Source organism: Petaurus breviceps, unplaced genomic scaffold (genome assembly GCF_028583685.1).
Source record: "Petaurus breviceps papuanus isolate PSGF00001 unplaced genomic scaffold, PetGlider_PUasm1.0 185, whole genome shotgun sequence".
NCBI classification, from domain to species: domain Eukaryota; kingdom Metazoa; phylum Chordata; class Mammalia; order Diprotodontia; family Petauridae; genus Petaurus; species Petaurus breviceps.
The window spans coordinates 21,144,981-21,163,000 of record NW_027185797.1 but is presented as its reverse complement, the minus strand read 5'-3'; the positions used below and the strand labels follow the sequence as shown (position 1 = coordinate 21,163,000).

The 18,020-nt window shown below is 41.2% G+C and overlaps 1 protein-coding gene across 18 annotated transcripts in view; it reads right to left on the bottom strand.

Moving 5' to 3' along the window:
- RBMS3 (RNA binding motif single stranded interacting protein 3) overlaps positions 1–18,020 on the bottom strand; it is a 1,480,592-nt gene that overhangs the window by 533,475 nt on the left and 929,097 nt on the right. For all 18 annotated transcript variants that reach the window (XM_069088563.1, XM_069088548.1, XM_069088550.1 and 15 more), the window contains one exon: positions 5,610–5,668. In XM_069088563.1, coding sequence (XP_068944664.1) covers positions 5,610–5,668 — 59 coding nt within the window. The remainder of the gene's footprint in view (positions 1–5,609; positions 5,669–18,020) is intronic.

Here is an 18,020-nt window from a genome sequence, read left to right as displayed (position 1 = left end):
TGTGTGTGTGTGTGTGTGTGTGTGTGTGTGTGTGTGTGTGTGTGTGTAGGCAGGCAGGCAGCTAAAGTCAAAACCCATGATATGGCATTGCCTCATGGTGGGAGGAGAGGGAGGGCAGGGCAAGGGAGGAGATCACACCTGCCTGCCATCTGGAAGTTTCCTATTTTAATGGATTATTTTTGCTAACTGGGTGCTAAGCTGAGACTTGTAGGTAGAGGAGGGGGGAAGGAGGAAAATGAACAGGACTACATGTATGGCTTTCTTAGCTTTCTATATTCCCAACTCTGACATTACTTAATTATGAGACCAGGAGTAAATTGAACGGCTTCTCTGAGCCTTGGTTTCCTTAACTATAAATTGAAGATAATAATACCTTGACTAATAACATCATAGGGCTTTTGTGAAGGTGATTTATAAAGTATGGAGCATATACAAATGACTGCCTAATAACAGAGAAAGCAGAACTCAAATACTATTTTTGTTTCTATTGTCTCTGCTAACGCACATTTTATCAGAATTGGTAGAAAGACAATTGTTGAGGAGATTGATGATTTCACTTGGTGAGAAGGTGTGAGACGGATGTCTGTAGTGGATTAACACAGGGCTCTATTCTCTAACTTCAAATCCAGAAGAGACCAGTCTTAAGTGCCTCCCCCAGCTTACCTGTTCTGTCCTTCATGTGGAGCCTTGACTTGGATAAAGTCATAGACAGCATAACCAGCAAATCATTCTGTTAGATAATACTAATGAGATCATTGATTAGAAGACTCAATTGAAATCCTCAAAGATTTCACCAACCTAAATATTTACAAGAGGAGATTTCATAGGGACCATTGTGATGAATGTAAAATCAAACCCTGACTTGAGGTCTTATAAAAACCAATAACATAAGTATAGGCTTGACAACCCCACCCCTCAATTTTGGGGGGGTATGCACCTATCATTTTATTAATGCAATGAACTCCCAGTAAGGGAACTCTCTTTACCAATGCAAATCATCAATTGTTAGGCAATTTCTATTCTTAAGAGAGTTGCCTGATACACTGAGAAATTAAGAGACTTTCCCAGGGTCCCTGCCAATATTTGTCAGAGACAAGATTTGAACTTGGGTCTTCCTCTCTTTGAAGTCAGCCCTTTATCCAATATGCTATGCTGGCTTTTATCTGAAAAAAAGGTCTTAGTAGCCTTAGTTGATTGTGAGTTCAATAAGTCAAAAAAATAATATGGCTACCCTCCCCCACACACACACACACCACCCAAAAGGCTAATAAAACATGAGATCAGCATCCCAACCAAGATGGAACTGTTGATACTCCTTTCACTGGGATACTTGCTCCATAGCAGTAGTTCTTAATCTGGGGTCTATGAACTTTTAAAAATTAAATAGTTTGATTGAAGTATTCCAATGGAATTGTTTTCTTTTGTGATTTACTCATTTTATTGTATACACTTAAAAATGTGATTCTGAGAAGGGTCCCTCGAATTCACCAGAGCTGCCCAAGGGGTCTGTAACACAAAACAGGTGAAGAACCTTGGCTCACTATGTGTTATGTCAAGAACTTCACTCTCATTTCCAGTTCTGGGAGCAATACTCCGAGAACATCAATGGTGGCCAAGGAAGTTGGCCATGATGGTAAAGGGACTTCAAATCCCATCCCATGAAGGAGAAGCTAGAGAGGATTAACCCGTGTTTGCCTCCTTGTCTCTGCCGTGCTTTTTTCAAAGCTCAGCTCAAAAGCTCTCTCCTCTATATAGTGCTTCTAGAACTGTGGGTCATGATCCCATGGATTTAAATTTAAGTAGCACTGAAGGGGTCACATGCAGAAAAAGGTTAAGAAGACCTGCTCTATGAGACATCCTTATTTCTCCAAAATGCTGGCATCCCAATCCCACCAAACACTTTGCATTGATTTTGCATGCACATATTTATATTCACTCAATACCACAGATTTAGACCTAGAAGTGACCTGAGGGACCACCTAGTTCAATTCCCTCGTGTTATTAATTAGGAAAACAAGGCTCAATGTGGTAACATGACTGTCCAAAGTCACACAGCTCACAAGTGACAATGCTGGCCTTCATATTGAGGTCCTTAGACTCCCAATCCAGCAATCTCTTTTAATGAAAGCTTTGTTTTCCCTAACAGAAAAAGGCTCCTTGTGCGCAGGGAGTATGTGGCTTTTGTCCCTTCTCTCAGGTGCCTGGCAACTTACCTGGCACATGTGTAGCCCTTGGTAAATGCTGGTAGAATGAACAAATCACAAAAGGAAAAAAAATAGGAGAAACCTAATCGCCAAAATCAATATTTAACAGGTTTTCATTCACAAGAGTGATTAGACTTTTCTCCCCCTTTTTCTTGAAACTCCAATTAATATAAGTAGGACCAAAGTACAGAGGGAATTTCCTAATCAAGAGCCAATTTTGAAGATGAAGAAGAACCAGGGACTGCCTCGATATACAGTATGGTCTGAGAAGTCAAGTACAGGACAGGTGATAACAGAAGGTGCCTACATGAAGATGGAGGTTGGACTAGGGGACCTCTGGAATCCCCTCTCTCAGACTTTATGCTTCCGAGGCAACTAAGTTATGCTCTGGATAGAATGCTAGGTCTAGAGGCAGGAAGACCTGAGTTCAAATCTGTCTTCAGAAACTAATCAGATATGTGACCCTGAGTCACTTAACCTCTGCCTCAGTTTCTCCTGTTGTAAAACAGGAATAATAATAATGCCTGCATCCCAGGCTTGTTGTGAAGACTAAAGGAGTTATTTTCAAATCACTTAGCATGCCTAACCCATAGTAGTGGCTTAATAGCTTAATAAATTTTCCTTTTCCTTCCCACCCCTTTCTCTGTGTGTGTGTGTGTGTGTGTGTGTGTGTGTGTGATTTCTACCTCAGTTCATCTCCAGAACAGTATCACACCCTCCCTACAAGAAGACTGGGTGGGCTTCTCCTCATCACCCCTAACCTTTTGCTTCAACATAAAAAATATTATGGTAGACTTATCTTTCCGAGGAAAAGAGTAATTTGTGAATTCATTTCTTAAAGAATGAAAGGCATTCCTTGTGTCAGATTTTAAGATGTCTCTGTGTTTAATCAACCCCTGATTTTTAGGGTCTCACTGTTTGGGGCAGCTTAAGCAATCATGAATGTAATTAATGGCAGCCTGTGAGCTAGGGTAGTAGGGAGAGCATTGCTGACTCTCAGAAATAAGCTTGTGTGCTTGGCAGTCTGACTACGCCGTATTCCATCGCTATGAGGTATGGAAACTGTACTATGAAATATCCATTACTCATCCCCCAGGCTCCAGACACACAGTCCTATCAGAAAGGAGCCATTCTAAGGAACTGGAGGGAGGGAAGGGGAGACCAGGGGATGCATTTAAGGTTTGCACATTACTTTCAATAGCTTCTTTCATTGACTTTCCCCTGACTTTTAAAATTAGCAAGGACATCAGGCCTCGGAGCAAATCACAAACAGCAAATCTCTGTGCCTCTGCTCTTGGGTGAGCCTGAGTTTGACTTGGTGCTCGAACCTCCCTATGAATCATGGTCTGTTTCTCATTACTCTCCACATGTGGCCGCGGCAAGGCTTTGTTCAGTGATTTCTGGCCATTTTGTCTGGATGGAGATTGTGTTGTTTTATGTTGTCCGGATTCTAGAGAATGAAAGCTGTCTCTGCCACCACCCAAGAAAGAACAATCTTGGAGATGAGAGGTTCTGTTGAATGATTTCCCGGGTGACCTATTCCAGAATCAAAGGAAGTGAATCCAAGTGTGTCCCTGGGTCTGACTACTGTACTTAACTCACTCAGGAATCAAATGCAAGAAAGAACAAAAGCCACTCAGACGTTAGGAAGGGAGAAGAATACATTAAAGCTAATTCTGTTGTCCACTCTGTAACCTCAAAAGGGGGCAGCCCATTCATCTCATCAGCACCCAAGACTCTCTGAGCTACTACTAAATAAAATAGAACAGTTACTTTGATTGGCCACGTACTGTATGCAAAAAACAAAAACAGTTTAATTAACTTCATGTTTAAAAAAATGCAAATTCCTTGGATTCCTAATATTTGTTTGTCATTGTGGGGCCAGAATAAGTAGGCCGAGAAGAAAATAAGCCCCTAAAAGTGTGTGTGTATTCAAATACATATTTATCTCTAGATACATGTGTGTGCATATATTTGTCTTATAAGTTTATATGCATGCATATATGCACACATGCATATGTCCATATATTTGTCTCTCACAGAGAGCCAAAATTGCAAAATTTTGCATGGGGAAAGCAGCATGAACAATCTCTCTCCACAGAGGAGGAAAATCAGGGAAGGCAGCTAGGAAGAGACATTTAGGCAATGACATGGATATGCCTCATGGGGTAGAGGAAAGGAGGGGTAGGCAAAGTAAGAGGAGGAGGTCATGGGAAGTCTCAAATCTGTTTCCTATTTGGACTAATCATTTTTGTTAATTACGTGCTAATCTCTGTTGTTTCCATGCTTTTGAAGAATTAAACTTGTTGCCCACATCCTCCAAAGGGAGAACCCTGGTGCTAAGCCTTGGCCTCCCTCTCCTAGTTAAGGCTTTTCCCCCATAGCATCTAGGATGGTGGCTTGAAACTAACAGTCTTAATATATATTTGTGGAATGAGTGGTGTGTGATTATCCACTTGCTGGATTATATCACCACTCCTAAGTCTGGTGCTACTATGTTCTTACCGGCTGAAAGATACTTGCTAGAATATACTCAGAAAATCAAAGGGAGGTGCCATTCTTTACTAACATTTAGCCTAGATTTAAATGTAAAAGAGTGGTGTCACCCATTCAAAGTCTCTGGGGCTCAAACCCAATCCCAGAAACCAATAATGCATTGCCAACTGGATTAGTACAATCAAATAACACATGTTTGAAGAGGAATTCCAATTCAACAGCCCAAATGAGTGGTACAAGATCAATTGGAGTGATTTCATAAGCCATTTAACATAATCCTTTCACGTATTTTTTTTCTTGAAGGGAGAATATACCAAACATGAAGGCGCATACAATCTAACAACCATGGCAGCATTTCCCAGGACTCAGTAAAAAGATGGAATCTAAATGATCCCAGCACTCAGATCCTATGGACTGTTTGACACTTTCAACCCAGACTCAACAGACCCTATACAAAACCTGCTTCTCTTGTAATAACTTAGCCAAAGCTTTCCAGAACACCGAAATTAAAGCACATTTGTGCGTGGGAGAGTTTTCCCAAGGGCCCCTCATTTTCATATAGGAAATCAATCTGCATCACTGAAGATATCATTCAAATCAGAAGACACAATGTGGTTAGGAGGTAATTTAGTTTTCTGCTGAAGCAATTTGAAACTTGTTCTGATTTGTGATTTTCATTCTGTTTGTTAATGAAAAAAATTAATGAGCAATGTTACTGGAAATACAACTCATCAAAGCATCGGCATTATTAAATATGTTTGCAATATACTGTACATGATTCTGATTGCACAGTGAGAGCCAGAGCTCAATCTGGAGGCGGAGCAAAGGCCTCGGCCACAGAATATGAATCAGTCCACCCCACTGCTCCATAAACCAGACAACTTGGGGAAGGGGCTCTCTAACACATACCTTTGCATTGATTTGTGTTTTTGTCGAGAATTGCCTTTGTGGAAACAATTTTTCCATACCTATGGAAGGAAAAAAAAGACATGTCATTACATCTTTCCTTTACATGCTGTAGAATAAATTCAATGCAGATGCTTCCAATATTTTGTTCAGATCATCAACACGTGTGCAGAAACAACAAACAAGCCAAGAAACAAGCAAAGTTCTAAGCTGTCACACCTGGATGTCCTCTTGTTAACCAGTTTTCACAGTTTAGGAATGTGCTTCACAAAATTTGTCCAAGGTTGGACCATTATTTATTTGCTCATTCATTCATTCATTCACTCAATGCTTTTTGGAGGGAGGAAGGCAGGGCAATTGGGGTTAAGTGACTTGCCCAAGTAAGTGTTAAGTGTCTGAGGCTGGATTTGAATTCAGGTTCTCCCGATTCCAGGGCCAGTGCTCTATTCACTGTGCCACCTAGCAGCCCCAAGGGTTGGAGCATTAAAAAGTCAAACAGCCAGGTCTTTTTCAGGGAAGGGGATGGTTAGGTGTAGATGTGTAGCACTGGGAGCAAAGGAAGAGATGGCATGGCTACTTTTTCCTACAAATAAAAAGCGACTTCTCTGAGTTGGTTTTTCTTCTGAATTCATCTGTAAACACTTGCACAAATAAGGCAGACAGGCATGGAGAAGTTTTCAAATCAAAATAAAATGACCACATGCAGATAATGCCCAGAAACTTCAGTTGTTATTAATAATAGCCATAGCTATAATAACAGTACTATATTTAATACTTTCATGTTAATATTTTGGGCTCTAAAACCGTCAGATCTTTGGAGTTTGGTTCGACCTCTGGAATTTTCAAATCTATGAGTCTAGTAGACTGTGAGTTTATGGCAGTCAAAAAAATTTGTATCTAGGGATAAATAAATGATAATCCTGTTATATTCTTCCCCAGTGAGACCCACATCAAGAGCAGGGTGTTTAGTTCTGGGCATTTGGTTTTAGGAAAGACATTGATAAGCTAGAAGGAGTCTGTCTAGTGGAAGTCAGCCAGGATAGACAAGGAGCTTGAGCTCAGGCCAGATGAAGCTGAGGCAAAAAGACTGAAGGTGCTCAGTTTGGAGAAACATTATGAGGTAGGAAAGAAATTCTGTTTGGTCTCAGAAGCCAGAACTTGGCACAAATGGTGGACATTGCAAAGAAGTGGATTTAAGCTTGGGGTCAAATACAAACAACAGCAACAACAACCAAAATCCAACTTGGCAACAGTGAGGGCTGCCCCAAAGTGGAATGAAGTTCCTCAGGGCACAGTGAGTTCCTCTGGCTTGAGGTAGGGAAGCAGGGAGGTCAGTTTCCAGGACGCTGTGGAAGGGCTCTTTTTATCTGTTATGCCTTGGACTAGATGACCTGTGATGTCCCTTCTAACTCAGATTTCCTGTGAACCTATGATCTTAAACTTGCCTAAGAGGCATAAGAGTGTATTACAGCTCTCAGAAGCATCCATGCCTTAATCGGCTACATTCTTCCAGTCCCAAAGCCGCTTGTCTATATTAAGTTCAGAGATTCGGCTAAGCTTTTCAAACCACTTGGCTAGCATCACTAAGCCACTGATTCAAAACCCAATGTACTTCTTTATTCTGAAAGGACACAATCTATTCAGCATGGAACACGTAGGGAAATAAGTTCCCTCCCTGGCCTCCTCCCCCAGATTTTCCAAAGGAAACTTGGCAAAGAACCTTTCTGAAATGAATGGAATCCCTCACCAGGAAAATGTTGAAACCTTGTAGGTAGCAATGCTGCCTGGAAATTCATCATTGCAGATGTTTTGTCCTTATTGCGTGTCTCACTATGGCCATCGGCCATAGGAAAGAGGAAAGAAGGGATGCCTTAGGACTGAACCTGTTCTGCCCATGGATGCTCTATAATAAGTAAAAATCACGTTGGATGAAGAGACAGAGGTCCCAGTGCCTCTGCCATTTGCTTCCCGTTTGATGCAGACCGAGGCATTGCATCACTGTGTGCTTCAATTTTCCTGTCTGTAATAGTAAGATATTGGACAAGATAACTTTCCTTTCTAACTCTTAAGTCTGTAACTCCCTCATATTTCTTCTCCCTACATTTCTGGAAACACCACACTCAGTCAATCAATTGGCAAGCATTTATTGAGCACCTACTACATGCCAGATACTATGCTGAGAATATAAAAAGAGGGAAAAGATAGTCCCTGCCCTCAAGGAGCTTACAGTCCCTCCATTACCACAGATATAAGCCTTTAGCCACCAGATACAGCAAACATTGTATAGGAGACCTTATGCTGGGTCCTCTTCTCTGTGTATGGCTCTTGTCTAAACATCAATCTATAGCCTGACTTATAACCCTTTCATTCCTCTTTAGACTGCCAGCCAGAGGAAGGTCAAGGCATAGGATAAGAATTTGAGTTCATGTAATTGGACTTTATGACAGTTTCTGTTTACAACTCCATGACAAAGCTAGGGCGGGAGAAGGAGTTGAAGACATTACCTCAATTGAACACTTAGGATGATATTTGAATTTCCCAGATTTGCTAACCTAGGTATCTCCCTCATCAGTTCCTAGGATCTAGAGGTAGAAAGGAAGTAACATAGAGAACATCTAGACCACAGGTTCTAGAGCTTTTGGTGTTCTATATTCCTTTGAAAGTCTCATAAAGCTTATGGACCACTTCTCAAAATAATGTTTTTAAATGCATAAAATAAATGCACAAAATTACAAAGGAAACAATTATACTGAAATACAGCTATTCAAATATAATTTTAAAATATCAAGGTTACAGCCCTGAAGCTAAGAATCCTTCCATTGTCTCAAAGTGCTTAAGAAATGTCTATTCTCTCCCCTCCCCCACCCCAATTCCTCTTCCCTTTATCTACCAAACTCTTAATTTTATAGATGAGGCATTAGAGCCCTTGGGTTAGAATATTGATTTTGCTCCTCACATCCCTCTATAATCTTGGGTAAGTCCCTAGCCCCAGTTTCCCTATCTGTAAAATGAGGGTTTATGACTAGATGATATCTCAGATTCCTTCCAGTTCAAATTCCACAATCCCATGAGGCCCAGACTGACCTGACCAAGATCTCACATGTAGCCAAGGAGAAACCAAGTTTTAAACCAAATGGTTGCCATGATTGGTTGGCCACAAGTCCAAGAAAAATGTACCCCAAGTCCCCAGGGTTTCTCTAACAACAAAATGAGTGACCAGGCATCTTCATCAATCCAAAATTTAGAGGTGGAAAGGGCCTCAGAGACCAGTTAGTACAACCCCCTCATCTTCCAAATGAGGAAACAGAGACTCAGAGGAGTCAAGTGACACCTTAAGGTCACCCAGGCGATTCTGGGTCCCTTGACTCCAAACCTAGTTCTTTTAGCACTGCACAATAAAGCAGTCATGAATGTTTGCTTGGATCCTTGCATAGTGCTCACTATAAGTGGAATGGAAGTTCGAGACATGACATATGATTTCTAGTTACTTAGAGTCTTTCCATTCAACCGGTACAAATGGCTACTTTGCCTTGGGTAATGGGACAAGTCTACATTTGCAAAGCTACACATATCTTGAAGAGGGTGGCTGGGAAGGCAGGGAACTCTCCCTCTGAAGTATTTTTTCTTGCCTAAGGGCACTGACAACATGACATGTTACATGGAAGGTAAAAATTCAAGAGTAAAAATAAAAATAAAATTTATATCTATCTCCTAACAAGCCGACACACTTATAACAAGATCCTTCAGAACTGTTTAAAAAATATTGTACAGTTTGGGATACAATGAACTGGTTTATAGCTATTGTCTTTTAAAAAAATCAGGAACCTCACATTTCTTACTAAATAATCCTATACTTCAAAAAAATGCGATTTAGTTGTTGTGCGTAACTCCCTCCACTGACACAGATAGCAGCTCCTCTACCACTTAATGGAAGGTCCTTGTTAATTGAGGGAGCTGAAAAATTCAGCCCTCTTTGGACCCTCTGGAAATCAGTTTTGTTGTACTTAGCCAGGATTTTCTATGGGTAGGAGACACATAGTCAGTCACCAGGCCCATACTTGTGAGAATCTGCTGGTGAGTCTGTCTACCTTGAGCCTCTCTCCACCCCAGTCCATCTCCCACTCAGTTTTCAAAGTGACATTCCTAAAGCATAGGTCTGACCATGTTAGACCTCTCTCCTCTGCCCTCATGAAACAAACTGCTGTAGCTCCATATCTCCTCTAGAATCAAATGCAAAATCTGCTATTTGACTTTTAAGGCCCTCTAAAACTTGGACTCTTGTTAATATTCTAAGGTCTTTACAGCTTGCTCATCCCCACATAATTTGTGGTTGGGAAGCACTGGCCACCTTACTGTCCCTTGCATGTATCTCTCCATCTCCCCACTCTGAACATTTGTACCAGCTGTCCCCCCTGCCTAAAACTGTCTTCTTCCTCATTGGTGAGAGTGACCTCCTTCAAATGTCAGCTAACTTTCTAGTTTCCCTTAATTTTAGAGCCTTTTCTCTTTAAAATATCTCGAATGTCTCTATCTACTATTATCTACATCATTTATAGATTTGCAATACGCAGATTACATGCAAGATAAAAATTCAAGACTGAAAACAAAAACAAAAGCTATTTCTACTCACATCAATGAGATGACCACAGATAGGAATATGGAAAGACAGAGATAGAACTGTGGCTCTGTCACACATAGCCGTCTCCATGTTATTTCCTCCATTAGGACGTAAGCTTCTTGAGGACAGGCAACTTATCTTTGCCTTTCTTTGTATCTGCAGACCTTAGCATAGTGTTTGGTACATGGGGAAATCTTGGCATATTCTTGTTGATTGACTAATGTGGCTTCATTTGGTAAATCCTTGGTATGTCATGTTTCAGCCTTCTTACTCCTCTCCCTTGAACATGAGTGCAAGGCTAGGGACCAGACCTGTGATTTTGTTGTGGTTGTGACTGGCACGTGAACTGGATTTGAGTGAGAAAGAGAATCCCAGAGTCATCAGCCTCACTCTCCCCTCCAATCACTGGAGTCCAGTGGCAAGACAAAGGTCAAGGCAACTGGAGATAGTCCAGGTGACCTTGCCCTTTCTAAATTAAGGTCTTTCCCAGATCTCAGTTGTCTGAGGCCACATCCATTCAATGACTAAGAGCTAGGTAGGAAAGGAGACAAAAGATGGTCCAACTTATCATCCCAAAGACAGCAACAAGAGGGGAAGACCTTCAGAGTTTCTGGCCAGAACAGAAAACAAGTGCTATGTACAAGCCTATAATTTCACTGCCATAGGAAAAGGGGAATGGAATAAGTATTTATATGTGTTCAGTCATTTTCAATCATGTCAGACTCTTCATGATCTCATTTGATGAATTCTTGGCAGAAATAATGAGATAGTTTGCTATTTCCTTCTCCAGTTCATTTTACAGATGAGTAAACTGAGGAAAACAGGGTGTAGTGACTTGCCCAGGGTCTCACAGCTGGATTTGAACTCAGATCATCCTGAGTCCAGGTACTACCAGCTGCCTCATAGGGAATACCCGGAATACAAAATCCATGCTACCAGTTCAGGTTAACAATATTTCTGTAATTCCTAGTCTTAGAAATTTGCCGGGGGGTGTTGAGAGGTCAGGTGACGGTGTCCAGGGTCCTAGCCAGGCAGTACCTGTGAAAGAGGGAAGTTGAATCTGAGTGGTCCTGGCTCAAAGGTCAGCTCTCTGTCCATTTTGCCTTATTGTCTCTAAACAATATAAATATAAGTGCAGAAAAATGTTTGTCATAGAGTTTTGGGGAAGACAATACAAAAGATTTCAGGTGGTGAAAGTTTTCAGATGTCAGTCAAGGCTTTATTAAGCAATGCTTGTGTGCCAAAGATACTTATACTCACACACACACATAAATAGGTACCCTATACATACGTACATACAGACATACATAAATAACTGCAAAGTAGACAGACAGACTGGGAGGTACCTTGGAGGCAATCCAGTAAAAACCCTCAGAAAATGAGGCCGGCTGAGTCTGTTAAGTGACTTGTTCAAAGTCATGCAGTTAGTGAGTGGTGACGATGGCATTTGAACCCAGGTCATCTGACTCCAAGGACAGTGATCTCCCCTGTCCTAACCAATATTTTATGTGTGTTTTCAGAGTCTTTAAAGATGACAGATATGCCAACTCCGTTTAGAAAAAAAGCATAAGCTAGACTCCTCTAAAATCAGTGTGTGTTCATCACATACACAGGCACACACACACACAGCATCACACACACGTGTCACTAATTCTCTCATGCCAAGCTAGAATCCTCTAAAATCAGTGCGTGTTCATCACACACACACACAGCGTCACACACACACGTGTCACAAATTCTCCCACGCCACTTCTTGTTTCCAGTCAGGCTAACATACACTCTGAACTTCCCGAAGTTAAGTTAGACCCCATACATCCCTACACTGTGATATTGAGTCACAGAGGGCTTGTCACAGGAAGGAAGGGATGACACAGTCTCTGTACAGTCTAGACCTGGATAGGGGGATTTCATTTCATGGTTCAGTGATAACCTTCTGCATCCAAACTGATTTCATAAATCGAGAATACGGCTATGCCCGAGAAAGGGCTGAGCAGCCCCTTGGTTACTGAGCCACGTCTGGACTGCCTCTACTGGGGAAAAAAATAGGAGGAATGTTTATGCATAACTGTAGTTCCTTCTCTGTGCCCTATAAAGTCAGCAACTGAGGTGAGTGAATACAGTTGTCTTATTAGGAGGAAAAGAAAAGGAATAGATGGATAGACTGACACACTTGAATATCTCACTGCTTTGCCTTTAAATGGAGAGACAGACAGACAGACAGAGAGAAAGAGAGATAGAGAGGAATGACAAAGGAGACATAGAGAGAAGAGAGATAGAAATAGAGAGAAGAAAGATGAGAGAGAGAGGGAGAAGGAGAGCAAGATGGAGGAGAGAGAGGGGCGGCTAGGTGGCACAGTGAATAGAGCACTGACCCTGGAGTCAGGAGGACCTGAGTTCAAATCTGGCCTCAGACACTTAACACAAAAGCTAGCCGTGTGACCTTGGGCAAGTCACTTAACCCCAACTGCCCTCCAAAAAGCAGAAAAAAAAGGAGAGAGAGAAAGAGGGGGAGAGAAAGAGAGAGAGAGGAGAGGGAGAGAGAGAGACAGAGACACAGAGAAAAGAGAAAGGGAGAGAGAGAGAAGGAGAGGGAGAGAGATGAAGAGAGAGAGAAGGAGAGAGAAAGACAGAGAGAAGAGAGGAGAGAGAGAAGGAGAGGGAGCGAAAGAGAGAGAGAAAGAAAGAGGGAGAGAGAGGGAGGGATAGAGAGAAGGAGAGAGAGAGACAGAGAGACAGAGAGAGAGAGAGACAGAGAGAGAGAGATCAGAGGCTGCAGCAGACCCATGATTTTGCTGGTGTGGGGAACACTTGGTGATGAGCTCTCTTTATTAATGTATATCTGCACCTGCTCTAAAATTTAGTGAGAGTCAGCACTGAGAGGTTAAGAAAGTGACTCTGGGTCACATGCCAGTATATTTGTCAGATGGACTGAATCTTTTGGATGAATTTTTGGACTGAATGGACTGAATTTTTCTGGCTCCAAGGACAGCTCTCTATTTACTATGGTAAGTTGCCTTTTGTTATCTATCTATCTATCTATCTATCTATCTATCTATCTATCTATCCATCCATCCATCCATCACCCATCCATCCATCCATTATGTAGCTATACAATTATCTATCTATCCATCTGTCTCTGAATATATCCTCTGAACCATCCAATCTTAGCTTGAAAACTCTACTGAGGGCCTGCCTTCTGCTCCCCAGGCAGCCCATTTCATTTTTGGGTAGCCCTAATTTTCAGGAAGCACATCACAACAAAGACTTGAAATCTCCCTACTTCCAGCCTTTCCTCTCAGTCAACAACCAACCAGGAAGCATTTATCAAGGGGCTACAACATCCCAACTGTGCTAGGGACATAGAGCTGAAAAACCAAAGTAGCACCAGGCCCGTCCTCTAGGAATAGTATTCTATGATGGGAGCTAGTATACACATGCAAGGGCACCCATAGCGAATAAATGAATCCACCTTTGTGTGTGTGGAGGAGGTGCGCTAGCAGATGACAGGTCAGGCCTAACTTCATTTAGAAGACAGTCACTCACCTGAACTCTGAAGTCTGGCTCTAGTGTATAGCAGTACAAATTTAGGGTGACCCAAAAGGGTTTTTTTTTTATTAAAGCTTAAGACTGTACTAAGACGTTTCCAACTAAGACATATAATACCATATACATTCCCTGTATAATACCTGATCAGTGTCTAAACACTTAACATCAACATCAATATCAATATGGACCCCACGACCCCCTAAGTCTTTTGTTCTCTAAGCTCAATATTCACAAGGCCTTCAACAAACTGATTCTCACAGAGCATGAGCTTGACCTCCCTCACCATGTTGTTTGAATTCCTTTGGCTCTAGATTCCCAAACACATAATGAACATATTTTATGCTTTGCTCCTTGGGCCTTCTATCAACCATTTTTTATTTTATTATTATTTTTTCTGTCCCTGATATGTTGGGAGCTAAAGTTACATTAGAGACCTAATTATGAGTCAATTAATAAAACAGTACTCTGTATGTCAAGAGGCATATGTCAAGAACATAGGCTCTACTCCCAACATTCTCCTCTCCTCTCCTCTCTCTCCTCTCCTCTCCCCTCCCCTCCCCCCCCCCCCCCCTCCCCTCCCCTCCTCTCCCCTCCCCTCCTCTCCCCTCCTCTCCTCTCCTCTCCTCTCCTCTCCTCTTTTCTCCTCTCTCTCCTCTTCTCTCCTGTCATCTCCAATCTCTCTTCTCTCCTCTTTCCCCTATCCATCTCATCTTTCTGTACTTTTTTTTTCTGGTTTCTATAATAAAAAAATACTGCTGAGATTCTGATTCCCTTGTGGGATATCATTAGGATGAATGAAATTATATTGGTCAAAGGTCTGAGTTACTTGGGGAAAGCAAATGAATAAACTGAAAACCCTCTTAATTACAGAATGGTAATGCTTTCCATGCTGGGCTCACCTATCTTCTCAAAGCAAAATCAGAATTTCCTCCCAGAGTCCTTTGGGGGAAAATGCTGACCGTGGATTGCTTTAGTAGATGCAACTTCATCTCCAAGTCACATATTCACCCAACATAACTTTCTATTTAATAAAGGATCTTTTCTTCCAAACACAGCTAGATATCCAAACCTTCTTCCTCAATAGAAAAAGTACAAAGCTCAGTAATTGTTTGACACTTCACATTTACCTACACTGATCCAAGTTGCTAATCAGCTTTTAAAGGTTGCTTTCAAAAAAGTCATATAATCTACTAATCATTTGCTATGTTCAAGGAACTACCAAGAAAATAAGGACATGTGACCATTCAATGCAACAACAAATTTAATAAGGGCTTATTATGTACAAGACATCAGAGATAAATCTAGTTGTTTCCATTTGGTTGAGTTGGTGGGTGAACTCTCTCCACCAACTTGTCCATGGTCATAGAACAGTTTCGATGCAACTCTACCTTTGCCTCCTATTAATGATAAAGGCTTCCCTTTGTAGGGCTCCTGGCAGGTTTTCACTGTCCCATCTCCTTCTTTACAAACAGTGGAGTTAGAGAAACAATTAGAGTTTAGGGTGATTTCCCACTGGGCAGGGAAGCAGAGTCAGAAATAATCTCTCCATGTTGTCTCCCCCAGTTTGCTTAGGAACTCTTACAGTGCCCCTTTTAACATGTGATCCATCTCTAGTCAACTGAAGATGTGGACGAAATGAAATTTTATACACGTATGAACCACGCCCCCCCTAAAAAAACAAACATACACATGAGCATCTCAGCCTAGAGAAGAAAGGGCTGCACAGACTGAGGCTCACAGCTATGTCACTTTGACAGCCCCTCCCATGATGTGCTGAAAAGTTTGATCAAAAGTGAGAGCTACATCCATTTAAGACACCATCTGCTTCTGAACTGGCAAAGTTAAATATCATCAGCCAGACCCCGTGATTGATCTGCTCCCTGGAAAGAAGTGAGGCACTCAGAGAGACAGTTTGCCAAGCTGGGATGTCTCCTTTAGGCCAGGGTGATACTATTTACTGCGTTATTGACTCGGGACCTCTGACTGGTACTCCCAGAGTTCAACAGGATTAGTTTTAGAAATAAGAAAACAATATACTTAATGAATCCTCATGTAAAGGGAAATGAAACAAAACAGAATGCTGGTCCTGGAGGAGAGTTGAGAATATGTACCTCCCTCCTTTCTTTGCAGAGGTGGGGATCTATGGTTGTGAAATATCACATACACTGTGAAAATTGGCTGATGTTCTACTTTCTTTGGTTCTTTGTTTAATTATCCTTTCTTACAGGGGACACTCACTGGGTAGGGGAAGGGGAAGGGAAATATTCAGAAATGAAATTAAGAAATGCTTGTTGATTGATAGATACTGATATGAAAATAAAATGCATAAATAATGTTTCTTAAAATAAAAGTTTTTTTTCTTTCATTTGAGCTCCATTCTCTTATATTCCACATTTATTAAGTGTCTACTATGTATAAGATTATTAGTGATACTAGTTAAAGAGAACACTGGAAATTTAAGAAACATGGTGTTTAATTTGCAAAGCTCCAAAGAAAGGCAGGGTGAGTTCTTTTGTTCATTTTTTCACATTTAAAGGCTGATTCTTTTCAGCAAATAATCCAATGCATTAGCATAGCAGGAGCTGTTTTTGTTAGTTTGTTTTTTTTTTCTTTTATGGTCAAATACCATATCCTATAGAGTTAGGATACAGTAACATCCCTGCCTTGGGCAACTTTCCAAAGACAAGGTGTCGATCTGCATAGGGAGACAGCATTTTCCCACCAGGAATTCCCCACACTTGTGAAATCACAAGTCCAGGCCAAAAAATATGTGTGTACGCAATGTATCAGTATATTTGCCAAGAAAAGTCCATGGACAATATGGTCCATGGGGTCACAAAGAATCACACATGACTGAACAACAACAATTTATAAATACACTTATATAGACATGGATTAATGTATATACATGCCTGTAGTTACATGTTAACATTTGTGCATATAAATATAATATGCCTCAGTACATATCTACATGTATATATCTATATTATATGTGCATGTCCATATGCATATAAACAGGCACACATATACATGTATGTCTATGTAAGTGTATATATACACATGCTTGCATACATATATGCTTTAAAGTCCCTCAATATCTTGATAGACTGGTTTCTAAAATCTTGGTCTCAGTAATCATTCTATGCTGGTGGCTAAAAATGATTGATTTGTAATATATGCATAACTCTGGAGGACCAGAATTCCCCAATGAAATATGACTCTAATGTAGTATGATGCATGCTACAGAAGCAAAAAGAAAGAGAGGCAGATATAAATATGGATGACTATAGAGATAATCTAAGGTCCTTGAGAGCAAAGACCCTAGCTCACCTAGGACCTACGATAGTTCCTGTATTTAATATATTCTTTTGATCCATCTGAATTGTGGGAGTTAAATGTTTTCAATGTGTTCCCTATCTCTGTGTGTATAATGTGTGTGAGAGAGACACACTCAAACACCTTGACCCCTATACATACAGTGTCCTAAGGTCATTTCAATCCCTTCACTCTATAAGCTTCCTTCTATTCAGACTTGGCCTCTACCAAATACTTCATGACGAGACACATGCAGCCCTAGGATCTGCCCTTCCTTTTCCTCCCCCAATATGTTGATTCCCATTCCCCAGTTCTGACCTTTGTCACTGCTCACCTTGGCATACTCTCTGTGCACTCTGACAAGGACTGGATGAACTTATGTATAAGGTTCCTGCTGATTCTAAAAGTGCAGTTAGCATGCATTTATTAAGCATCTGATGTTTGCCAGGGAATGTGCTCATCACTGGAGATACACAGGTGAGAGAGAGTCACATTACATTATGATGTCGCCTACTTTGGCTACATGCTAGGGTGCTTTGTGCTGATCGCCAGCCCTTCTTAAAAATGCCTCTATTGGTTCCTTTGTTCAAGTCTTCACTCCAGACTCCCAAACATTACCCTGTGCTCAAGAAGGAAAATATTATCATTTATAATTATTTCTATTGTTATGACCCAAGGGCAGAACTCAGCTGAAGACAGTGGATGAGGTCAGAGTTTGAAGGGCAGTGAAGAATCTTAGATGTCTTCTTAGTCTAATCTCCTTATTTTTCAGATGAGAAAACTGAGGCCAAGAGAGCAAAAATTAAAATGGCTGCAGCTGCAGAAGAACACACACGCTGAACCAAGAGGTCTCAGTTTCTTTCCAAGGTCACAAATTATAGCCCTTACCCAAGTGTCCTTATCCCTAATACCTGCTGCTGGGAAAGAAAGTATCT